Source organism: Schistocerca piceifrons, chromosome 2, assembly GCF_021461385.2.
Source record: "Schistocerca piceifrons isolate TAMUIC-IGC-003096 chromosome 2, iqSchPice1.1, whole genome shotgun sequence".
NCBI lineage: Eukaryota > Metazoa > Arthropoda > Insecta > Orthoptera > Acrididae > Schistocerca > Schistocerca piceifrons.
Window position 1 is genome coordinate 970,281,946 of NC_060139.1, and position 27,326 is coordinate 970,309,271.

At 41.8% G+C, this 27,326-nt stretch overlaps 1 protein-coding gene across 2 annotated transcripts in view; it reads left to right on the top strand.

Moving 5' to 3' along the window:
• Positions 1-27,326, top strand: part of LOC124776412 (calpain-5-like) — a 300,262-nt gene that overhangs the window by 157,346 nt on the left and 115,590 nt on the right. For both annotated transcript variants that reach the window (XM_047251400.1, XM_047251399.1), the window contains exon 6: positions 26,508-26,629. In XM_047251400.1, the coding sequence (XP_047107356.1) occupies positions 26,508-26,629 (122 nt within the window). The remainder of the gene's footprint in view (positions 1-26,507; positions 26,630-27,326) is intronic.

Genomic DNA, 27,326 nt, shown 5'->3' on the forward strand with positions numbered 1-27,326 from the left:
CCTTCATGACGTTCTTCTTTCATCTGCCAAGCTGCAACAACTTCTGAATGCTTCTAGTTTCTCATCAGTAGTAACAAATTCTCCAATATTGTAACTATTCATGCAGCTTTTCACAAACGCATCCAGAAAGTTCCTAATAGCTGCTAACCTGTTTCATGTCTCATATCTCTAGTTTCTTTATTGTCAAACGCCTGAGAAGCACTAAAAGTCTCTTGTAACTCATGCAGGATCTCAAAATATATTGCACGGTTTCTATATTTGAGGCTAGTCGAATAAAGAATGCCTAATACTGCATCAATTTCATCACAGTCTGTCAACTTAGCAACCCTATCTCCAGAATAATTTTCTTCTTGCCTTTTTCTGTGAATGTATACATTTGTAAAATCACAATATGATATCAATACTGATGATCTTATGGAACAATTCAGTTTTCTCTATAATACCTCATTCTTCCATCTTACAGCCTGGGAAGATGTTGACAGTATCTTTTGCTGGTACTCGTGATATCTTTTTATGCTTGTCAGTTTCCATCCATTTCCTTTCTACCAATAACTGTATTATCTTCAGTATGAAAAGAAGATAATCTTTCATCACATCCAATTTCAGAGGCACTATCTTGATAACACGGTAATATTGCTTCATCCTCTCCATCAGAAAACAAATCATCAGTACTTCTGCTGTCATCGTCTTCTACCAGCACCTCTAAAAGGGTCCACTGTAATTCCTCCTCTGTCAAGATTTTTTGACCCTACAATCAGAAATATGATCTATTGTTAGCAGCTAATGAAGCACAATAATGGGCATCTCTAAAATATACCACTTCTTAGCACACTGGTTTATGTATACATACAGGAGATAACATAGTACTTACATGACCAGGTGTGTTGTGTATACAGTACACTGCTACTCCAGTTCCAGGAATAAATTATCATTGCCCTTGACCTATTGATGCTGCCGGCATTCTGACATAACTAAATGTAAGCCAAACAATGGCTAGAAAGGATCATTAGTTAGATGGCTATAAAGCTTGGCCTTTTTCCAGTGGAGGGCTATATATAAGTCTGGTGTATAAAACGTACCAGCATGCCCGCTCTGTGGTTAATACAATATAGGATTAAAAGTCAACTTACTTCCCTGAACCTGCTTCAGACAGTGGCATAAATTGCATACAAAATGTATCAATGGCTTGACAGGATACCGACGGGTTGATGGAGTGTATTTCATGATGCAATGACAGTTCAAAGGCAGAATACATGTCATGCCCAAAAATATTCGTGACTGTAGGATCTGCCCCAACCAAAAATGAAAATGTTCAACACACATGGTAATAATGACTATCAATTATACGTGGCTTAAAAACGACACTTCATGGTGGCCACACACACACACACACACACACACACACACACACACACACACACACACACACACACTAGTTTGTGTGCACTTCACTGAGTGGGGGAGCACCCACACTGAAGTATATAGACTGAGACTGATGCGTCAGTATCAAAACAAAATGTCAGTGGAATGTCTTGCACTTTTGCATGTAACAAAATTTTGCATGGTGCCAGCACTTGATCAGTATCTTAGATGATGTTAACTTGAATCAGTATGGGCAGTGCCGAGTGCACTTCATGGTAAAGCATACTTCTGCAGTATGACCTCTAGGTAAACACTTATAACATTTGTTCTCATAATGTGGACATTCACATGTAGGATGCAAGGAAAAACAGTTTGTGCATCTTTGAGACAAAGTGTGTTGCCGCAAACAACACCTGGCACTAATCCAGCTCTGCAGAGAATGAAGCCTTGTTTATCACTTTATAGTTTGTTACAGAAGCCCACTGCAGTATATCACTATAGCTAAGGCCCCCATGTGAAATGTCAAAGTCAGCTGTGAAAGTTTGTTGTGCAGCTTGTGATATTTCAAAAACATGCCCAATTTACAGCACTTCAGTCAGTGAGGGATCATAGTGTCTTAATGGTTGCATGTAGGCATCTTTATCTGTTACTAAACAAATTTCTAGATCATGTGTTAAACTTTTCAATTGTGATCGACAACATGCATGTGAATTTACATTCTTGCTTAACACCTGCATATCAGCAATCCAAGTTGCGTAACTTATAGCATCTGACTTGCAGTGTTGTAAGGTGCAGTTTCCACTGAGATGATACGATACGCAATATGGTACATGATGAAACTCTCAATACAACACAAAAGCAACTCACATTAATGGAGTGCATAGAAAAATAGTGGGAGGAACTTAACTGGTTCACACTGGGTCGACAGTAACAAAACATTAATACATATCTCTGCCCAGTGTGATCCAGAATATTGGCCTAAAAAATTTGTTTTATGTAGGTAATGCAAAGCAACATGTGTATCAGTAGTTACTTTCTCAGTAAAAACTTTTACTTTTTGGGTAAAAAATTAGAAACCACAGTTTTTGAATTTGTCTGAAAAAAAATGAGATTGTGCCACTCCTACACTATGTGATCAAAAGCATCCAGATATCTGGCTGAAAATGACTTACAAGTTCGTGCTGCCCTCCATTTGTAATGCTGGAATTCAATTTGGTGTTGGCCCACCCTTAGCCTTGATGACAGCTTCCACTGTCGCAGGCATACGTTCAAGAGGAATGGCAGCCCATTCTTCATGGAGTACTGCACTGAGAAGAGGTATCGAGTCAGTTGGTGAGGCCTGGCACAAAGTTGGCATTCCAAAACATCCCAAAACTGTTCTATAGGATTCAGGTCAGGGCTCTGTGCAGGCCAGTCCATTACAGGAATGTTATTGTCGTGTAACCACTCCGCCACAGACTGTGCATTATGAACAGGTGCTCGATCATGCTCAAAGATGCAGTCATCATCCTTAAATTGCTCTTCAACAGTGGGAAGCAAGAAGGTGCTTAAAACATCAGTGTAGGCCTGTGATGTGATTGTGCCATGCAAAACAATGAGGGTTGCTGCAAACCCCCTCCATGAAAAACACGATCACACCATAACACCACCGCCTCCGAATTGTACTGATGGCACTACACACGCTGGCAGATAACGTTCACGAGGCATTCACCATACCCACATCCTGCCATCGGATCATTACATTGTGTACCATGATTCATCACTCCACACAATGTTTTTTCCACTGTTCGGTCGCCCAATGTTTACACTCCTTACACCAAGCGAGGTGTTTTTTGGCATTTATCGGCGCGATGTGTGGCTTTTGAGCAGCCGCTTGACCTTGAAATCCAAGTTTTCTCTCCTTCTGTCTGTCATAGTACCTGCAGTGGATCCTGATGCAGTTTGAAATTCCTGTGTGATGGTCTGGTTAGATGCCTTCCTATTACACATTACAACCCTCTTCAACTGTCGGTTGTCTCTTGTCAGTCAACAGACAAGGTGGGCCTGTACGCTTTTGTGCTGTACGTGTCCCTTCACATTTCCACTTCACTATCACATCAGAAATAGTGGACCAAGGGATGTTTAGGAGTGTGGAAATCTCATGTACAGACGTATGACACAAGTGACACCCAGTCACCTTACCACATTTTAAGTCCATGAGTTCCAAGGAGCGCTCCATTCTGCTCCCTCACGATGCCTAATGACTACTGAGGTCGCTGGTATGGAGTACCTGATGGTAGGTGGCAGGACAATGCACCTAATGCAAAAAAATTATGTTTTTGGGGGTGTCTGGATACTTTTGATCACATAGTGTATGTCAAACTTGTTGTTAGGAATACCACTGATATTGTGCCTCTTTCTGCTACCATGTCAAGAGAAATTGTAACAATAGTCACCGTGCTGACAGCCTGTGATGCTCTCAATGTTGCCTCACTGTCAGTCCCCCAGTTGTCTTGTTGCAAACAAGTCCATTCCGTAACTCAACGTGCATGATGTGGTTGTAAATCCTGAATGGCCAACTGAATAATATGTCTGTTCTTTCACGTGCTAGTCATGCATGACACTGAATATGACCCTCCTGAACCCATTAATTCCATTTGAATGACAGCCATGCGATCGCAAGCATGAGCAGCAATGAGGCATAACATTATGTTCTCATAAACAAACGATGAAACGCGATTTTTGAATTATATTTCTACTGCATAATCTTTCCTTGTATACAGATTGCATTACATGTACCTACTTTGTGAAGTTGCTCTGAAATGCTAATCACTCACATATCAAAGCATCTAGTACATTTCATGTCACTGTGGTTTTTATGGCATACTGCCTTTGTGGTGTTGAATATTTAATGGTCAACAGTTTACACCAAGCCAATAATGACCTGTGCACCATTTCAAAGTCCTATATTGATCCAAATCATGGAATAATCATTATTGTTTGGTACTGGGGTGTATCCTTTCTGTTGCATCTCTGTGAGTATGGTGGCAAGTGTAGAAAGGATATAGATGTAAATGTGTGTGTATACTGTAGCTCCGAAGAAGAATTTTCCAAAAGCTACTGACATTCTCAGTCTCATTTATTTGCTTATTGAATGCTCAGTGCCTTAATTATTCAGTGACTATTATTGATGTGAGATAAATGATATTCATGTTTCAGCACAACACTACTCAGTCCGAGGTTCAGCTCAGTTACAACACTATTTTAGGTTACAACAATGATGGTGTAAACCTCCACATTTGATGGAAACCTGCTGTAGCAAGTGACTTTAATATAACTTGCAATGGTTATAGAGAATCCTGAACTTGCTATGCTCTTGGTAATTTTATGCTTTGTGGTCCATACCCATGATCTGATACCCATAATTTTTCCATGGTAATACATTTATGACTGTTCGAAAAAGGTTTTTCACTGCACTGATAACTTATATATTTTGTGTTTTTTATTATTATTGTTATATCATCATCATCATCATCATCGAAGACACATTTCTCTCTACTGGCCACAATAAACCACTACATACAGCCACCTACATAACTGAGGTAAAAGTAAACCACTAAACCTGCATTGCAGTGCCTCCATTTGTGACTCAGACACTGGAGCTTGTGTTACTATTCAGTCTGTCAACATACCTCAGAGAGTCATTTCAAGCTTAGACTGTGCTTACATTGTAACTTATTTACAAGATGGGTTTTGTGACATTCACCACAGCAACATCATTCTGTTGGCGGTTCATGATTTGTAGGTCAGGCAAAGACATCATTGTGCGACTTCCTCCCCGAGATGTAGTTTGTGGAAGTGGTGATGACTGGAACCACTGTGTGGACCATTAATGAAGCATCCCTGTTTACAATAGCCCTTTATTCATTTTAGTACAATGACAGGATTACAGCAAGTGGAATGCTATTACCCTCATGATGTCAGTGGCTGCCAGCATGCTGAATGCCGTGATTGGCAACTGCTGGCCTGGGAGCCAGAAAAGCGCATGTTAACAGCGACAAGCAGTGGCTTCAGTGAAGCTATCCCTGACGTGTATCAGATACAGCTCCTGGCAGCCTGAGTAACTTGTGACCACTACAGTGGCATATAAGGTGCTCAAACTATAGCATCAATCATGCCAAAGTTGAAGGCATATCCCACACTAGGTGGTGATCAGCGATGACGGAAGCTTCCGGGAACCATTGTACAGCAGCAGAGAGACCAGACCACCCCTAGCCCATGCTCAAACATCCATCACATTATGGAGGTGGCTGCAAGTAGGAGGTAGTCACCCACCAGGAGATCCAGCGATGCAAAGGTGCCAAGTAGACTGCATACGATACCCAGCTCACGCAATTGTCTGTTGCTGCTGGAGAAAAAGTCCTTGGTAAGCAACTGGATACTTCATCTGACACTACAGTGGTTTATAACTTGAACTTAGCAGCTAATGATGACAGTGTTGGTCAGCATCACATACACACTTCGATACAGTCGTGTACAGAGCACCTGAGAGTGAGAGTCGGATTTGGGGGGAGGGGGGTGGGGGAGTTGTATATGAGAATCTGCTGGCCAGAACTTCTCCAATAGCAAAACCCTGATCCCGGAAGAGAGAGCATGCTGTAGCATCCTGGTGTCACCATTGGGTGGTGATGACTTCATTTGTTCTGCTTGTCTTGTTTACTCAACTCTTGCAGGAGCCTTCACAAAGCTGTATTATTGCTCAACTTCATCCTTCGGAGGCAGTGGTTAGCATATTCCACTTTGTCAGCTTCCTGAATAACCTTTCTTTCATTCTGAATACACCTTCTTGTGAAATGTTGTCCAGGCTTCTGGCCAATGCTCACTTCCCTCTGTATAATGTCATTTTACTGAGCAATGCAAGGGCAGTTCACGACACTTGATGGAGTCGTGTTGCAACACTTCTCTCTCCTGAAAGAAATCCCGTCTCTGGATTAAGACTTGCTTACATTTCCAGACACAAATATCATAACATATGTTTTAAAAATTGGCATAAAAATACAAAGTTTCTTCATCCACTTACTATAATTCTCAGCATAAATCACAGGGTCCATTGGCTGTCTCTTCATCATATAAGAAACTAGTAAAATAAAATCGTCATAACTCTTTCTTCTTAGCAAAAGCATTTAGCAAATCACTTAACAGCAAATTAGTCCACTCAATTGTTTCTCAGGCTTGGCAGTTCCCCTTATTCATCAAATGGTTTATTAACTCACTGCATTGGTACATCATCTGGAACTTTGTCTTTGAAATAAAAGTTACCCTTATGTTTCTCCTTATTCCTCTAATTGACTAATTACGAATTGACTACTCCTTGCAGTGCCATACTTCCTTGTACCTGTGGTGACCAAACCCAACTTTCCTATTCATGGTCACCTCCTATGTCAAGAGGACCCATCTCAGTTTCGCTGTGGTTCCCACTTGACTTACTTTGGTCCACATCTTGTTGTATCGCCCAGTTTTAGCTGCCCTGAGATGGACTTTTAACATTACCATCACACTTCCTATGGTGTTAGGAGACAGTGCCTCAACAGCTGATTTAGTTTTACATTTCCTTTGAGAGGGAGATTGTCGTCACTCAGTCTAAGGGTGGGTGTCTGGCCTATCCTCCCAGGCCTTCACCCTCCCTCTTTTTTAGCTCTTCCTCACTCTTTCTTTGCTGCTTTTTCGCATTGATGTTGGTCTTTTCCCTGTTTGTGTTTCTCTAGCCTTGTGTTTTTCAGCTGGAAATTTAAGTGTGTTGCAGAGTGGGTGGCTCATCCATTTTTATTCTTGTGATCAGCCAGCCCAGGCCATATGCTGTACTATTTCAGTACCTTCCACCACTTTTTCCCTATTAGTGCACGTTTTCCCCTTTTGGTTTGCTTCTTTCATTTTCTCTTCCAGTGTAGTTCTCAGCTAGTTTTATGCCTTTGTACTTTCCCTGGCTTCTTTTGGGAATGTTTTTAACCTGAGGCCTGTTTGCATGAGGAAAAAGCTACTAATGACCCTGTAGTTTGGTCCCTTTGCTCTCCAACCCAACCAACCAATTTTCCTGTGTTCTTCAGCACTTCATCATGTGAACTGAGTATTAATGATTTTGTTAGTTCACAATTTAGTTGTTCCCACCTTCAGTGATCTCCCTTGACAGAAATAATGTCTCCCTGATTTTGAGAGTGCACTGTTAAAAAACAGTTACATGACATTTTTTCATACTGTGACTACCTATAAAATCACAAGTATCATCAACTTTATGAACTTTGTGATCCTCAGATCACATATCTGCATTAACCAAGTAAGCCATCTGTGGAGGCATTGCCATCACAGATGCTGACGTGTCTGTTACTTTAGGATATTGGTCTACAGGGCATGAGCCATATTTGATTCTGACAGCTTATCTGATCAGCTGCACCACCTCCATACTATATTTTTAAGAGTATGGATATTCTGAATGATAGATGTGTGGTGCCTTGTCCCCAGTGCATTCTACAAAAAGTGAGAAGCTGGAAGAAAGTGATGAACAAAGAGGAATTGCCATCAGTAATGGTGCTTTAAAAAGAGGAAGATTATTGGAGAAACATAAAGTTAAATGTGTCTTTTGTCTGCCATTTAAAATTCAGAGCTCTTTCACGTTCAGTGACAAATGATCTCGATTTAAGAAGACCTCATGTCTATAAGATTCTCTGTAGCTGTGGGATGTCATACATTGGACAAACTTTTCACCCCATGGAGGCCAGACATGTCGAACATTGACAACACACATGTCTGGAACAGCCAGAGAAATTTGCAGTGGTGAGCATTGCCTCAGTAGCGGACGTTGTATAGAATACAAAACCACCAAAATTAATTGTCAATGTCTGTGTACAGGGACAGTGTTATTAAAGAGGCAGTGGAAATTCACAGCATGTTTGACGGCCTCTCTGTGTGCGTTAATTATCCAGCAGGTGGCATAGTTGTCGCTCTCACTACTGATCTGCAAATCTGTGCTATTTGTCACAGAAATTTGGCACGTTCATGCTTGCACAGTTTCTTCTTTGATTGTCATAAATAGAAGGCTTCAGTCACAGCCTGAGTAGTGTGTTCACTGCACTGAAGATGTCAGTCAGTTGCGCGTACAAAATATTGTGGAATTTTCATGACAGTATCCAAAATCTCACCCGATAACCTTATTTACAGCTTGTTCATCAGGAAAGCCTCAAGCAACACAGAAATAAATGTGTTTGTACTGCTTGATTATTCACAATATAATTAACATCTTCCTGTGCATCCTCCACAATATATACAACAGAATTACGATCTGCAGTTCCACCTTGCACAATAAAAAAAAGCTCAGTGACACATGTACTTTGTGTGCAATGTCCCAGGCTCCATGGAATCTAAACAATACCCATTATCTCCCAGTGTGTTAGATAGTATGGTTCAAATGGCTCTGAGCACTATGGGACTTAACTTCTGAGGTCATCAGTTCCCCAGAACTTAGAACTACTTAAACCTAACTAACCTAAGGACATCACACACACCCATGCCCGAGGCAGGATTCGAACCTGCGACCGTAGTGGTCGCGCAGTTCCAGACTGTAGCGCCTAGAACCGCTCGGCCCCCCCCCGGCTGGCCGTTAGATAGTATTGCATCTAAATCAGTACCACCCATGTTGCTACCCACATACTCATTTATGTCAGTACAGCACACACTTACTTTGTCTGACACTAAAAATGAATTTTCACAAATTTTTGGAGCTGATAATTCTATTTACTCCTCTTAGCTTCTACAATGTTAGTATTTTGCACATCAATTAAATTTATTCAATTAACATCTTTCTCCCTATTTTCTGCTTCCATTCAAGAACTGTTCTCATTTAATCTCTCGAGCCTCCTGTAAAGCCTAATATTCTTTACTGCCAGAGAAACACTTTAGCAATTATACAAACAGTAACAAGCAACAAGAGAACAGTGCAGAATGATGAGGAGACCACTTAAATATGCCACTAACATAATACTCCTTATTATGATTCAGTCTTCGCTCCTGAATGGCTACTCATGGCTGAAACTTTACATGTGAACGATACTTCTCAAAATGTATCTTATCAACCGATCCCTTCTTCTAGTCAGGTTAGGCCACAAATTTCTTTTCTGCTCAATACTGTGTAGTACCTCCTCATTAGTTACATGATCTACCCATGTATTCTTCAGCATTCTTCTGCAGCTCCACATTTCAGAAGCTTCTATTCTGTTATTGTCTAAATAGTTTATCATCCATGTTTCATTTCCATATATGACTACACTCCAGACAAATATCTTCAGGAAAGACTTCCTAACATTTAAATTTATATTCAATGTTAATAAATTTCTCTTCTTCAGAAACACTTTTCTTACCACTGTCAGTCTACATTTTGTTTCCTCTGTACTTCACGCATCATCAGTTATTTCGCTGCCCAAATAACAAAACTCATCTACTACTTTAAGTAGATTTCAACCCTGTCTCACTCCCTTCCGAACCACTGCTTCCCTTTCATGCCCCTCATCATGACCATCTGGTTTCTGTACAAATTGTAAATAGTACTTTAATCCCTGTATTTTACCCCTGCTATCTTCAGAATTTCAAAAAAAGTGTTCCAGTCAACATTCTCAAAAGCTTTATCTAAGTCTACAAATGATATAAACGTAGGTTAGCCTTTTATTAACCTATCTTAGAAGATGAGTCATAGGATTAGTGTTGCCTCATGTGCTCCTACATGTCTCCAGAATCCAAACTGACCTTCCCGAAGTTGGATTCTACCATCCCATCTCATCCTCATCTACATCGTCTTCCCTTTCTATAATATTGCCTTCAAGTTCATCTCCCTTGTGTAGATGCTCTATATACTTCTTCCACCTTTAACTGTCTCTTCTCTGCTTAGGACTGGTTCCATCTGAGCTCTTGATAATCATATAGCTGCTTCTCTTTTCTCCAAAGGTCTCTTTAATTTTCCTGTAGGCAGTATCTATCTTTCCCCTAATGAAATGTTATTCCAAATCCTTACGTTTGTCCTTTAGCAATTTTGCTCTTCCTGGCAATCTCTCTTTTTAGAAATTTGTATTCCCTTTCACCTGCTTCATTTGCTGCCTTTTTATATTTTCTCCTTTCATCAATTAGGTTCAATATCTCCTGTGTTACCCATGAATTTGTACCAGCCCTTGTCTTTCAGCCTGTTTGATCCTTTGCTGCCCTCACTATTTCATCTCTTGAAGCTACCCATTCATCTTCTATTGTATTCCTTTCCCCTGTTCGAAACGACCATTACCTAATGCTCCCTCTGAAACTCTCAACAACCTCTGGTTCTTTCAACTTCTCCAGAGCCCATCTCCATAATTTCATACCTTTTTGTAATTTCATCAGTTATAATCTACAGTTCATAACCAGTAAATTGTGGCCAGAATATACATCAATATCATATAGGGGGCCCTAGCCATACGATTAAATAAAATAAATATTTAAAGCCACTACTGGTTCTACATCTGCCCAATACATGAGCTCTGGTTGCAGTGTATTGCTTGTTATGATACATCATAGTTCACTACATGGCCACAGTAGTGCTACGAGTACTCCCCTGTTTGACATGTCAGCGGAATACAACATTGCGATTGGGGTTTCCAGTGAGAAGTTATGAAATACTGGCATGTCCTACCCACACAGCATGGAGCTAAGGTTCCTCGTGCCATTGGATATTCAAGGGCCATTGAATAGCATGTCACAAATTACGATTATGTACCCATTTCTATTGCTCCAGTTACAGTGCCATCCCTGGCAAAGTGAAGAAATTGCCTCAGACAAAATGTATGTAGATTTTGCCACAGAATTGTAATCTGCAATACAAAATATGGGATCCCATTGAAGATTTAAAAGTTGCCTCCCACCACCCACATATGGGTGAGGTGGGGGGTTGAGTGTGGTATCATTGGATGTTCCCCTCTAAGATAGATAGATAGATAGGAATTATAACTTTATTATGAGAAGGAAAGTTGGTGCTCACCATATAGTGGAGATGCTAAGTCGCAGATAGGCACGACAAAAAGACTTTGACACTTAAAGCTTTCAGCCAGTGGCCTTTGTAAACAATAGACACACACACACACACACACACACACACACACACACACACACACACACACACAAGCAGCAAAACGCAACTCACACACACGACTGTGGTCTCAGGAAACAGGAAACAGGAAACTGAAACCACACTGCGAGCAGCAGTACCAGTGCATGATGGGAGTGGTGACTGGGTGGGGGTAAGGAGGAGTCTGGGCAGGGAAGGGGAGAGAGATTACGGTGGGAATGGCGGACAATGAAGTGCTGCAGGTTAGGCGGAGGGCAGTGGAGAGGGTGGTTGGGTGGAAGTAGCGCAAAAAGAGAGAAATAAATTAAAAAATATAAAAAAAATAAAAATAAAAAGACTGGGTGTGGTGGTGGAATGATGACTGTGTAGTGCTGGAATGGGAGCAGCGAAGCGGCTGGATGGGTATTACAGCAACTAATGAAGACTGAGGCCAGGAGGGTTATGGGAACGTAGGATGTATTGCAGGGAAAGTTTCCACCTGCACAGTTCAGAAAAGCTAGTGTTGGTGGAAAGGATCCAAATGTCACAGGCCATGAAGCAGTCATTGAAATGAAGGATATCATGTTTGGCAGCATGTTCAGCAACAGGGTGATCCTCTTGTTACTTGGCCACAGTTTGTTGTTGGCCATTCATATGGACAGACATCTTGTTGGTTGTCATGCCCACGTAGAATGCAGCACAGTGGTTGCAGCTTAGCTCGTAGATCACATGACTGATTTCATAGGTAGCCCTGCCTTTGAAGGTATAGGTCATGTTTGTGGTCAGACTGGAGTAGGTGGTGGTGGGAGGATGTATGGGACAAGTCTTGCATCTAGGTCTATTACAGGGGTATGAGCCATGAGGTAATGGGCTGGGAGCAGGGTTTGTGTAGGGATGGATGAGTACATTGTGTCGGTTTGGTGGACAGCAGAATACCTCTGTACGAGGTGTGGGCAGGATAGTGGGCAGGTCATTTCTCATTTCAGGGCATGATGAGAGGTTGTCAATATCCTGGTGGAGAATGTAATCCAGATGCTGCAGTCCTGTGTGGTACTGAGTTACAAGGAGAATGCTTCTCTGTGGCCAGACAGTGGGACTTTGGGATTTGGTGGGAGACTGGAAAGATAAGGCATGGGAGATTTGTTTTTGTACAAGGTTGGGAGGACAATTATGGTCAGTGAAGGCTTCAATAATGTCCTCGGTATATTTTGAGAGGGATCGTTTGTCACTGCAGATGCAATGACCATGGGTGGCTAGGCTGTTCGAAAGGGATGTCTTGGTACGGAATGGGTGGCAGCTGCTGAAGTGTAGGTATTGCCGGTGGTTAATAGGTTTGATATGGATGGAGATATTGATGTAGCCATCTTCAATGAGGTGGTCAACATCTAGGAAGATGGCTTGTTGGGTTGAGTAGGATCAGGTGAAGGAAATGGGCGAGAAGTTGCTGAGATTCTGGAGGGATGTGGATAGGGTGTCCTCACATTCGATCCAGATAGCAAAGATGTCATCAATGAATCTGAAGCAGGTGAGGAGTTTAGGATTCTGGGTTTTAGGAATGATTCCTCTAGATGGCCCATGAATAGGTTGGCATAGGATAGAGCCATGTGGGTGTCCGGGATTTGTTTGTGGGTAATGCCTTCAAAGGAGAAGTAATTGTGGGTGAGGATATAGTTGGTCATGGCAACTAGGAAGGAGGTTTTGGTTTGGAATCCGTTGGGCATTGGGAAAGATGGCGTTCAATAGCGGTAAAGCCATGGGCATTAGGCATGTTTGTGTAAAAGGAGATGGCATTGATAGTGATGAGTAGGGCACCATGTGGAAAGGGGCAGGAACTGTGGGGACTCAGTGGAGGAGATGGTTGGTATCTTTTATATGGGAGGGTAGGTTCCAGGTAATAGGCTGAAGTATTGGTCTACGAGAGCAGAGATTCTCTTAGTGGGGGCATAGTAACCAGCCACAATGGGGTGTCCTGGGAGGTTAGGTTTATGAACTTTAGGAAGGATGTAGAAGGTAGGAGTTCGGGGAGGGGTAGGGGTGAGTAGAGAGATGGACTCTGGTGAGAGGTTCTGGGATGGGCCTAAAGAGTTGAGTAGTGACTGGAGATCCTGCTGGATTACTGGAATGAGGTCACTGTGGCAAGATTTGTAGGTGGAAGTATCTGACAGCTGGTGGAGTCTTTCCACCAGGTAATCCTTGAGGCTCAGAAAAACAGTGGTGGAGCCTTTGCCCTCAGGTAGGATTATAATGTCGGGAACAGTTTTTAGATGATGGACTGCGGTTCTTTCTGTGGATGTAAGGTTGGTGTGCATGTCGAGGGATTTATGGAATGATAATGAGGCAATGTTTGAGGTTAAGAAATTCTGGAAAGTTAACAAGGGGTGGTTTGGTGTTTGTGGGGGTGGACGACAGTTGGATGGAGGAGTGAACCTGAGTTAGGCAAGGTTCAATATTGGTCTTAGGTTGAGTCTGATTGGTAGGGTTGGTTTCCACTGTAGGGACCAGGAGAAGGAGAGAAGGTCTTTAACAAGTCCTGAATGATTGAATTTGGGAGTGGAGCAGAAAGGTGAGGCCTTTGGAAAGGACTGATGTTTCTGTGGGGCTAAGGCTGATTTGGAGGTTGTTGTAAAGGTGGTGGACAGTGGTACTCCAAGGCAGGAGTAGGAAGTGAGCAGGATGGAGAGCTTTTTGAGGTGGTGGTGTGCATGTTGCTCGAGTTCCTGCAGGGCAAGAATTTCAATGTGTGTTATGGGTTCCAGGAGTTTGGGATTGCATAGCAGGCGAATCTTGCAGATGGAGAGAAGGTACTGTATGGAGGTTTGGTCTCGTTTGATATGGTTTTGCAGGACTATGTTGGTGAGGACTAAAGATTGGTGGAATTTGAAATGTGGAGGTCATTGTGGAAGGAGGGGTGGCAACCAGAGATGGGTAATTTGGTGGTAAGGCCATTAGACGGGATTCCATGAGCCAAGCAACAATGCAGGAAGAGTATGTGGGGCTGGGATCCGGCTAGGGATAAGAAAACTTTTCTGTATTGACGCAGATGGAAGGAGCAAGGATCCATGGTGGTGGAAAAATGCGGAAAATTACATAAATAATATACAATAACGTCTGAAAAATTTTGCAAAAATACACCCAAATATGCGTGAAAATTCACAGAAAAGATGAAATGGATGCAAAAAGGAGAAACAAGACAAAATCTGGGGGAGTCGACGATAGCGATATCCCAAAACTCACTAAAATTGGCGAGAAAGTACAAGGATTAATGTAAAGAATAACTAATATACACTCTTGGAAATGGAAAAAAGAACACATTGACATCGGTGTGTCAGACCCACCATACTTGCTCCGGACACTGCGAGAGGGCTGTACAAGCAATGATCACACGCACGGCACAGCGGACACACCAGGAACCGCGGTGTTGGCCGTCGAATGGCGCTAGCTGCGCAGCATTTGTGCACCGCCGCCGTCAGTGTCAGCCAGTTTGCCGTGGCATACGGAGCTCCATCGCAGTCTTTAACACTGGTAGCATACCGCGACAGCGTGGACGTGAACCGTATGTGCAGTTGACGGACTTTGAGCGAGGGCGTATAGTGGGCATGCGGGAGGCTGGGTGGACGTACCGCCGAATTGCTCAACACGTGGGGCGTGAGGTCTCCACAGTACATCGTTGTTGTCGCCAGTGGTCGGCGGAAGGTGCACGTGCCCGTCGACCTGGGACCGGACCGAAGCGACGCACGGATGCACGCCAAGACCGTAGGATCCTACGCAGTGCCGTAGGGGACCACACCGCCACTTCCCAGCAAATTAGGGACACTGTTGCTCCTGGGGTATCGGCGAGGACCATTCGCAACCGTCTCCATGAAGCTGGGCTACGGTCCCGCACACCGTTAGGCCGTCTTCCGCTCACGCCCCAACATCGTGCAGCCCGCCTCCAGTGGTGTCGCGACAGGCGTGAATGGAGGGACGAATGGAGATGTGTCGTCTTCAGCGATGAGAGTCGCTTCTGCCTTGGTGCCAATGATGGTCGTATGCGTGTTTGGCGCCGTGCAGGTGAGCGCCACAATCAGGACTGCATACGACCGAGGCACACAGGGCCAACACCCTGCATCATGGTGTGGGGAGCGATCTCCTACACTGGCCGTACACCACTGGTGATCGTCGAGGGGACACTGAATAGTGCACGGTACATCCAAACCGTCATCGAACCCATCGTTCTACCATTCCTAGACCGGCAAGGGAACTTGCTGTTCCAACAGGACAATGCACGTCCGCATGTATCCCGTGCCACCCAACGTGCTCTAGAAGGTATAAGTCAACTACCCTGGCCAGCAAGATCTCTGGATCTGTCCCCCATTGAGCATGTTTGGGACTGGATGAAGCGTCGTCTCACGCGGCCTGCACGTCCAGCACGAACGCTGGTCCAACTGAGGCGCCAGGTGGAAATGGCATGGCAAGCCGTTCCACAGGACTACATCCAGCATCTCTACGATCGTCTCCATGGGAGAATAGCAGCCTGCATTGCTGCGAAAGGTGGATATACACTGTACTAGTGCCGACATTGTGCATGCTCTGTTGCCTGTGTCTATGTGCCTGTGGTTCTGTTAGTGTGATCATGTGATGTATCTGACCCCAGGAATGTGTCAATAAAGTTTCCCCTTCCTGGGACAATGAATTCACGGTGTTCTTATTTCAATTTCCAGGAGTGTATATGTATTTTACTGTGGGTAGCAGGTCTGAGGGTTTATGAGTGTGGAGAAGGGGGATGGCAGATGTGACTGGATGGTGAAATTAGTGGGTGCGAACTGGGATAGTACGGAGAAAGTGTGGGGGTTGGGGGAGGGGTTCATTAGATGAAATACAATATCATGTGGCACTGGAAAGGTGCGGGAGTAATCTCGCAAAAATACAGGAAACGACGCAGGGTGAGTGATCATTTTGAAAGAATAGGATTAATTATATTGGCGGGAGTAGCATAGGACATAAGATGCTGCACCAACAATCAGCGTGATCTCGTAGCTGTCTGTTGTGCGCGGCCAAGACAGTTGATACAGTGTGACTCGTAAGTAGAGCAGGCAGTGTGGTTTGTAAGGCAACAAGAAAAATACAGGAAAGAGGAGAAAGAGGACAGACTAGAGTATAGTGATGCAAAAGAAAATAGCGACAAAGGAGAACAGCACTGGGTTAGGATCAAAGAAAAGCCATCATGCAAAAATCAAACAATGGAAAACCCAGGATGGAATGTAACAGTATTATGAAAAGGAAAGTTGCTACTCACCATATAGCGGAGATGCTGAGTCACAGATAGGCACAACAAAAAGACTTTCAAAATTAAAGCTTTCAGCCAATGGCCTTCATCAACAATTGACACAAATACACGCATGCACGCACGCACGCACACACACACACACACACACACACACACACACACACACACACACACACACACACACACACACACACACACACGACTGCAGTCTCAGGCAACTGAAACCACCCTGTGAGCAGCAGCACCAGTGCATAATGGGAGTGGCAACTGGGTGGGGATAAGGAGGAGGCTGGGGTGGGGAGGGGGAGGGATAGTATGGTGGGGATGGTGGACAGTGAAGTGCTGCAGGTTAGGTGGTGGTCAGGGGAGAGGTGGGGAGTGGCGTGATGGGAGGAAGTAGCGGAAAAGGAGAGAAATAAATTAAATAATTAATTAATTAAAAGACTGGGTGTGGTGGTGGAATGATGACTGTGTAGTGCTGGAATGGGAGCAGGGAAAGGGCTGGATGGGTGAGGACAGCGACAAACGAAGGTTGAGACCAGGAGGGTTACGGGAACGTAGGATGTATTGCAGGGAAAGTTCCCAACTGCACAATTCAGAAAAGCTGGTGTTGGTGGGAAGGATCCATATGGCACAGGCTGTGAAGCAGTCATTGAAATGAAGGATATCATGTTTGTCAGCATGTTCAGCAACGTTTCCAACATCATAACTGACACTGAACCCTGCCTTGAACAGTCTAGACCACAATCCCAACTTGATCCACCACCACTACCCCAAAATCATCCCTTACAACCCTTCCAGGCATTGCCTCATAACCCTTCCTCAGGTCCCTACAACATGACACTTACCTGTCCTCTGCAGAACTCCAGGCTTTATGTTCCCTAAAATCTGATGACTCCATCATTATCCTCCCAACAGACAAAGGATCTACCACTGTAGTACTTGTCCAAAAGGAGTATGTTAGTGAAGGTCTACCCCAGCTATCTGACACCTCTACGTCCAGGGTCTGCCATCAAGATCGTATGCCTGTGATTCAAACTGACCTGCAGTCCCTCCTTAAAACCTCAGGCACCTCACAAGGACTAACCCCTCAATCCATAGAACTTCTCACCCCACCCAAACCACACACCCCTACCTCTCATCTTCTTCCTAATATTCACAAACACAGTCATCATGGCCATCCTATAGTTGCTGGCTTCAAAGCACTCACTAAACATATAGCTGCCTTAGTTGATCAACACCTGCAACCTATAGTACAAACACTCTTCTCCCACATCAAATCAGAAACTTGCTTGTATACATTTGTGAATAGGCTTAATTCTTGTAACGTCTTTTTTGATTGTCAGTAATTTTAATTGATTTATTCTAGCTAAAGTATTATTTTTGCCATGAGTGATAAGTGCCTGACTTGCCATAGAATTGTTAGTTTCGGGGTTTGGTGTGATGGATGCAGTAGTTTTTTTCACTGGGGGGGACTGCAGTGGCGTGGGTGTCGGGAAACTGGATCAGGCTCATCAGTGGTTATGTAGGATTTGCAGCAGAGATAGGAAGATAGTGGAACAGGAGGGGAAAATTGCCGCCCTTCAGGCTGAGCTAGATCAGGCTAGGGAAGATCTGTACAGGTTAAGGAGGGAGAAGGGCAAAGAGAGGTGGGAAGTGGCAACAGGTAACAGAAGGAACAGGCCTAGAACTAAGTCTGACAGTTTTGTGGTGAATGTCAGAAATTAGTTTGACCTGTTGCTTCAGTTAGAAACTGATAAGCCTCAAGCAGATGTAGGTGTAGACAGGACACAACAAACTTTCAATAGGAAATTGAAAAAGAATGTAGGAAAGTCATTGAAAAGGAAGAAAGTTTTGTTGTTAGGCAGTTCTCATGCCAGAGGTGTTGGCCAACTGCAGGAGGAATTAGGACTAGAATACCAGGTCACAAATTTTTTCAAACCAAGTGCTAGTCTGGATCAGTTGACAGAGGATTTAGGTTCACTCTGTAAAGGATTTCCAGGGAAGACACCGTGGTTATTGTGGGAGGGCCAGGGAACAACATCGACAGAGATCCTGGGTACAGTATAGAGTGTGACCTGGTAAAGATTGCGTTGGCATCGAGACACACCAATGTCGAATTTGTATCTGTCCTGAGACGCCATGACCGGCCTCATTTGAACTCTTCTGTTGGGAGAGTTAATTTGGAGTTGGAACGGCTGCTTGGGTCGGGTGCGGGGGCTCATATTGGTGTGGTTCCTGTTGATTCTCTCAGTAGGTGGGACTATACCAGGCACGGCCTACATCTCAACAGGAAAGGGAAGGGGAAGCTGGCTGGGGTAATAGCAGGAAATTTAAAGGGGGGGAGGCACTGCCATGAAAGGTAAAATACCAGTGGTTACAGGTGTTGGAGCAGCACCTTTTTTAGGATAGGTAAGACAGAAAGACGTCAAGTTCTACGAGAGGTCAGGATTGAATCAAATCTTCGGTTTAGGAAAGAAATTAAACAGCACAATTCTAGCACATTGGATCACCAATCACAGCTGTCAATTATAAATTTTCACCAATCACCAGAAATTTTATCTCCACCAAGTTGTATCTCAGTCCTAGGTAATTGCATTGACGAATTAAAGTCACCCAACCCAGTTGACATAATCTGCCTCTCTGAACACCATGTGACCACTGGTATAGGAACTAGGCCTAAGCACAATGAGAAACTCAGACAGGAGAGTACTGCAAATGTTAGAACAAGGAAAGGTTCTCATAAAAGTATAATTAAAAATAATGTAAGTACATTTCATCAAAATATTAGGAGTTTAAAGAATAAAATAGATGAGCTTCTGGTTTGTTTAGAAGATTTAGAAGCTGAGAATGAAATAGATATACTATGCCTGTCTGAGCATCACATTGTTACTGATATGGATAAGGTAAATGTAAGTGGATATAAACTCTCTGCACACGTAATGAGAGAAAATATGTAGAAAGGAGGCGTTGCCATATATGTCAAAAGTTATTGTGCAAAAAGTATAGAAACAAAAAAGTTTTGTGTAGATAAACATATAGAAGCATGTGCCTGTGAGCTTAAATTAAATAAAGGCACATTTATAATTGTAACTATATAGGTCCCCATCAGGAAATTTTCATCTATTTCTGAAAAATTTGGACTCCTTGTTGTGCTATCTGTCAGACAGGGGGAAGCAAATTATTATTTGTGGGGACTTCAATGTAGATTCTCTGAAAGAGGGTAATAGGAAAAATGACCTTGAAGTATTACTCGGTTCTTTCAATTTGACACCCGTAATTGATTTTCCTACTCGGGTGGTAAAGGATAGCAGCTCACTGATAGGTAACTTCTTTATAGACCAAGATAAGTTTAACCAGATAAATGCTCAGCCTGTTGAAAATGGTCTTTCTGATCATGGTGCACAGCTAGTTACAATATATGACATAGCTCCATTCACCAATACTGAACAGTCCTCCAAAGTAGTACGTTCAGTCAACGATTTAACAATTGCAAATTTCAGGGAAAGCCTACAGCAGTTAGACTGGGATGAGGTGTACCGTGAACCTGATGTCAATTTAAAATATAATTTATTTCATGACATTTTTGTAAATGCATTTGAAAACTGCTTCCCCAAGAAAATAGTTAAATATACTCGTAAGAAACCTTGTAACAAACCATGGCTTACTAAGGGTATAAAAATATCTTGTAACCAGAAAAGGGAAATGTATCTGACAGCAAGAAAGTGTAGTGACCCAGAAACTATCAAACATCATAAAAACTACTGTGTTATATTAAGAAAAGTTATTTAAAAAATCCAGAAGTATGTGTATCATGTCTGAACTCAGCAACTCCGATAATAAAATTAAAACAATTTGGAATATTATTAAAAGAGAAACAGGTCAACCAAGAGCACAGGAAGACAGTATTACCATCAAATTGAATGAAAACTTTACGAACAAAAAGTCAGAAGTTGAAAATATTTTTAATAATCATTTTCTAAATGTTGTGGATATAGTAGGATCCAGGTGTTCATTAGAAGATGCTAGGCTGTTAATGGAAGAGGCCATACCTATGCAATTTGATACAATTGAAATCTCACCCACTTCTCCCTCTGAAATTAGGAAAATAATAAACTTGCTTAAAAGCAAAAACTCACATGGAATTGATGGCATTTCCAGCAAAATACTAAAAGCTTGTTCTCAACCGATAAGTAAGATTCTCAGCCACCTGTGTAATAGCTCTCTGGAACAGGCCATTTTCCCTGATAGACTGAAATATGCTATTGTTATACCTTTGCATAAAAAGGGGGACAGATCTGATGTCAACAATTACCGTCCAATCTCCCTTCTAACAGCTTTATCCAAAATTTTTGAGAAAGTAATGTATTCAAGAGTAGCTTCTCATATCTGTAAAAATGAAGTACTAACAAAATGTCAGCTTGGTTTCCAGAAAGGTTTTTCAACAGAAAATGCCATATATGCTTTCACCAATCAAATTTTGAATGATCTGAATAACCGAACACCACCCATTGGGATTTTTTGTGATCTCTCAAAGGCTTTTGATTGTGTAAATCATGAAATTCTGCTAGACAAGCTCAAGTATTGTGGCGTGAGTGGGACAGTGCACAAATGGTTTAATTTGTACCTAATTGGAAGAGTGCAGAAAGTTGAAATAAGTAGTTCTCATAATATGCAAAGATCAGCACATTCCTCAAACTGGGGAACTATCAAGAATGGGGTTCCACAAGCGTCAGTCTTGGGTCCTTTGTTGTTCTTAATATATATTAATGACTTGCCATTCTATATTCATGAAGAGGCAAAGTTAGTTCTCTTTGCTGATGATACAAGTATAGTAATCACACCTGACAAACAAGAATTAACTGATGAAATTGTCAATACTGTCTTTCAGAAAATTACTAAGTGGTTCCTTGTAAAAGGACTCTCACTGAATTTTGATAAGACACAGTACATACAGTTCCGTACAGCCATTAATAAATATAGACCTTAATCAGAAGCATATAGCTAAGGTAGAATATTCCAAATTTTTAGATGTGTCCGTTGATGAGAGATTAAATTGGAAGAAACACATTGATGATCTGCTGAAACGTTTGAGTTCAGCTACTTATGCAATAAGGGTCATTGCAAATTTTGGTGATAAGCATCTTAGTAAATTAGCTTACTACGCCTATTTTCACTCATTGCTTTCATATGGCATCATATTTTGGGGTAATTCATCACTGAGGAATAAAGTATTTATTGCACAAAAGCGTGTAATCAGAATAATAGCTGGAGTCCACCCAAGATCATCCCGCAGACATTTATTTAAGGATCTAGGGATATTCACAGTAGCTTCTCAGTATATATACTCTCTTATGAAATTTGTTATTAACAACCAAACACAATTCAAAAGTAATAGCAGTGTGCATAACAACAATACTAGGTAGGAGAAAGGATGATCTTCACTATTCAAGATTAAATCTAACTTTGGCACAGAAAGGGGTGAATTATACTGCCACTAAAGTCTTTGGTCACTTACCAAATAGTATCAAAAGTCTGACAGATAACCAACAAGTATTTAAGAAGAAATTAAAAGAATTTCTGAATGACAACTCCTCCTACTCCAGAGAGGAATTTTTAGATATAAATTAAGGAAAAAAAATTATAAAAAAATAAAAAATTAAAAAAATAAAAAAACCACAAAAAAAAGTTGTTATATTAACTTAAGTATGTTGTTAAATTAACTTAATTATGTCATGTATTGCAAAATTTGACTCGTTCCACATCATTACAAAATATCGTATTCATGATCCATGGAACTAGTATTAATCTAATCTAATCAACTATTTCCTACATCATCTGAAATCCGTGCACCTCCCACTCCCACCACACTCCTTGCTTGTCATCATTGATGCCACCTCCCTCTATACAGACATCCCCCACATACATGGTCTGTCTGCTATTGAACATTTCCTCAGTAAGTGCCCACCTAATTCCAAACCTATGATGTCCTTTCTACTCACCTTAATCAACCACGTAATTACCAACAACTATTTCACCTTTGAGGGGCAGACATACATACAGGTCAGGGGTACATCCATGGAAACCAGGATGGCTACTTCCTATGCCAACCTTTTCATGGGTCACTTGTAAGGGGTCTTCCTGGTATCCATAAGTCTTGAGCTTCTGGTTTGGTTTAGATACTAGATATATTGATGACATATTTACCATATGGTCTCATGGTGATGCTGACTTGCTAAAATTCCTGGAATCTCTGAATACCTTCTCCCAATTAAATTTCATATGGTCCTATTACAAATCCCATGCCACTTTCCTTGGCATTGATCTCATCCTCACCAAAGGCCAGCTACACACTTCCATCCACATTAAAGTTGCCAACAAACAACAGTACTTACATTTTGACAACTGCCATCCTTTACATGTCAGATGTTCCCTCCCATACAGCCTTGGCATCCAAGGCAAACGTAACTGTTTGGATGGAGCCTCTTTACAGCAATACACCATCATTCTCACTTCGGCCTTCAGTGCATGTAATTACCCCACCAGCCTAGTTAACAAGCAGATTTCCCGGGCCATCAAATCCAATCGTGGGACTGCTGATCCATCCACAAAAAAACGGCGGAGCACACAATTGGTGACTCAGTATTTCCTGGTGTGAGACGTGTTAATGAGCTACTTCAACAGGACCATGACATCCTAAAATCATGGCCTGAAATGAGATTCATTCTGTCTGAAATTTTTCCCACCACACCTAGAATAGCTTTTTGTCGCCCTCCCAATCTCCGCAATATTCTCATCAGACTGTATGCTCCTTCTGCACCCATCTCCCTACCCTGTGCCTTCTACCCCTGTGATCATCCCCACTGCAAGACTTGCCCTATGCACCCTCCTACCACCACCTGTAATAGCTCTGTAACTGGCAAAATGTATACTATCAAATGGAGAGCCACCTGTGAAACAACACATCATATATCAGCTTTTATGTAAACACTGTTCAGCCGTCTACATCGGAGTAACTACCACCAAATTATCAATTAAGATGAGTGGGCATAGGCAGAGGGTATATACTGGCAACTCGCAATATCCTGTAGCAGAGCATGCTCTACAACATGACATTTGTGACCTCGGTGCCTGTTTCACCACACATGCCATCTGGATTCTCCCCCCAGACACCAGTTTCACAGAACTCCACAGGTGGGAACTAGCACTTCAACATGTCCTTGGTTCTCACCACCCACCTGGCCTTAATTACATTAATTTCTTTGGTCTCACCTTTTCTTCTCTGTAATTACTCTTTGCTTCACTCTGTTCTACATCTTTCATTGTCTTTCCCCTCTATTTTTCATTGCCCCCTCCAACCTCTGTTACATACAATGCACTTAGCTTCTCACTCTTATTAACTCATGCACATGTTTTAGTAGTAATCTCTGTCTTGCATGCTACCCTTAATCTCTGTCTTGCATGCTACCCTGTCTTCCACCTTTAACCTCTCAGGTTTTTAAATCTTGTCCGATGCAGTCCCCAACAACCAGTCTCTCTTTCTCATCCCATATAGTAAGTCTCCCCTGACCCGCGGTTCTGGGTGACTTTCCCAAAACCTACGCCTTTTCATAGACCTCTCCAGTCCTTTTCCTTCACCCTTCTTCCTTCCCCTTCAACCCTCCTGCCTGAAGAAGGCTCCACTGGCTCCAAAAACTTGATGAGTAGATTTTTTATCCATCCAATTAAATAATTTTATCAATAATTGATTGTTTTCGTTTTTACTATATGTCTTGGTATATAGTCACAGTTTTATTCCTGCCATAACCTTCCACCCTTATACTGTAAACCACTTGGTGGAAATATCTGCACAGGCCATAATTACCAACGTGAGACAGTTGTTTCCAGTACACAGGAAGCTTATGGAGTGCCTGTACCAATGTTCATTCTATGGCTGCTGCATGCTGATGGACTGCTTATGCAGTTGAGAAAATTATAAGTGTCATCTTGAACAGCCACCTCCTCAGCATACCTATGTTTCTTTTGCGTGTACTTTGTACTTTCAGATATATTTTACATTACTGCTCCTATATTTAACATGCATGTATGCTTTTATATGTTATTAATTTACACCTCTTTTATGTTTGTAAGTTAACCATTGCACTCTATATATATAAAATTTGGCAACGAATCTAATTTTTAACTACACTTTCTTATATTCTGATATGTGATTCCTCTCAGTAAATACAAGGACTGGACAGAAGTAACCAACCTAACATCTGCACAGTTATCCACACAGTACATTCTTCACTCCCAAAATCATCCTGGCCTCAACCTATAGTAACCTACTGTCCCCACACCCACCACCCAACCATTTGCACCCCCTCTGTCAATCATCTCTTCCCAACTCACGTCCCCTCACCTTCATTGTGCACTGCTATCTGCCAATGCACCCCTTCCTTGCTCCTCTTCTTTCTGCTCCCTTTTTATCCCTTCCCTCTCTCCCCACAGCTTCCCAACACTGCACCACATAGTCATGTCTGCCACATCTAATCCCTGCTTGCTTTACCAAGCAGCACTGGTTCTTCTTCCCCTATATGTACCTGGCTATCTCCCCCCTTTTCCACTACACTATGGGCTGTTGTTCCCATTCAACAGGTTGCAGTTTCAGTCTGGACTGAACAGCTAGAGATAGCAGTTCTGTGTGTCTGAGGCATGCTTGCTTGTGTGAGTGTGTGTTTTTCTTTTCTGATGAAGGTTTTGACAGAAAACTTAATGTCTTTTTGTTATGCCTGTCTGCAACTCAACATGTCATCTTTGTGTGCGTAGCAGTCTGTCCTTTCCATAACTGTTGATATTCCAACCTGGACTTTCGATTGTTTGGTTAAGAAGTGATTTTCATACATAAGTTGAAAATTGAAATATGGTCATAAATATACAAATAAGTGACAAATTAATGTTGTATTGATCCTTTGTAAACAGATGTATAATTCAGCAGATCTTTTCTGTTACATTGGTCATCTCATATATCAGAGTGGAAATGCTGAGTGATTGCTTAAAATAAGGGAAAGGCAACCAGTCAATTATAGCAGACTAATGTGTGAGCTATAGACACATGTACCAGGCAACAGTATTCATACTAGCTATCAGGCTCTTACTCTTTTTCTGTCAAAGTAACACAGATTCACACACACAACCACACAAACACCCAAGTGCATGCTCCCACAGTGAGACTGACAGAATATTTCACAGAAAACCTATAAAACTAAACAAAAAACAAATAATTACCAAAGAGTTAAGTGGGCACCAGAAATCAAACATAGTTGTAAATAGTGGTGTAACACAAACAATATTTCAGAGGTTGATTGGTGTCCAAGCAGTATGTATGTGTTAAACACATCACAGCACCTGAAGGAGGTAACTGGAGCTTATTGAAATATTGTACAGAATAATGGAATTAACAACTCGTATGAACACCCAAGAGCATGTCATTAATCACATATATCATTAATCACTTCAGTCACCAACCATGTGTCCTTTGCGTTGCTGTCTTGTAAGATAATAAACTTACTTTCTTTTGTTTATGTAGAATATGTTCATTTGATGATGCAAAGGCTGAAATACCTTTGTTATTTTTTCGTCTTATAGATCTGATGATGATTATGATGTCTGTAAATCTGAAACTGCTTAACTACTCAAATATAATACAATGTGACCAAGACAGCAAATTCTGTAATTTATTTTTTTAAAATTCAACTTAATAGAAGACAGTTTTGTTAAAGGTCAGTTTATTTCTTCTGTCACATTTAGGTTCTGAATGAAGAAGAATTTGGTACCAGAACAGATATGGGTCTCTGCAGAGGAACTGCCTATGCTGTGACAGCTGTCAAAAAAGTTTATTTGGGAGAAACAAGCCTGAGGAATATTTTCAAGTAAGAGTTAAGTAAAATACTGTACTGATAAATCATGCTTTTATATAAGCTAATAATGGTAGTTGACTGGAATACTCTCTTTCAAATTCTAAAGGTGGCAGGGGTAAAATACAGGGAGCAAAAGGCTATTTACAATTTGTACAGAAACCAGATGGAAGTTATAAGAGTCGAGGGGCATGAAAGAGAAGCAGTGGTTGGGAAGGGAGTGAGACAGGGTTCTAGCCTCTCCCCGATGTTATTCAATCTGTATATTGAGCAAGCAGTAAAGGAAACAAAAGAAAAATTCAGAGTAGGTATTAAAATCCATGGAGAAGAAATAAAAACTTTGAGGTTTGCCGATGACATTGTAATTCTATCAGAGACAGCAAAGGACTTGGAAGAGCAGTTGAACGGAATGGACAGTGTCTTGAAAGGAGGATATAAGATGAACATCAACAAAAGCAAAACGAGGATAATGGAATGTAGTCGAATTAAGTCAGGTGATGCTGACGGAATTAGATTAGAAAATGAGACACTTAAAGTAGTAAAGGAGTATTGCTATTTGGGGAGCAAAATAACTGATGATAGTTGAAGTAGAGAAGATATAAAATGCAGACTGGCAATGGCAAGGAAAGTGTTTCTGAAGAAGAGAAATTTGTTAACATCGAGTATAGATTTAAGTGTCAGGAAGTCATTTATGAAAGTATTTGTATGGAGT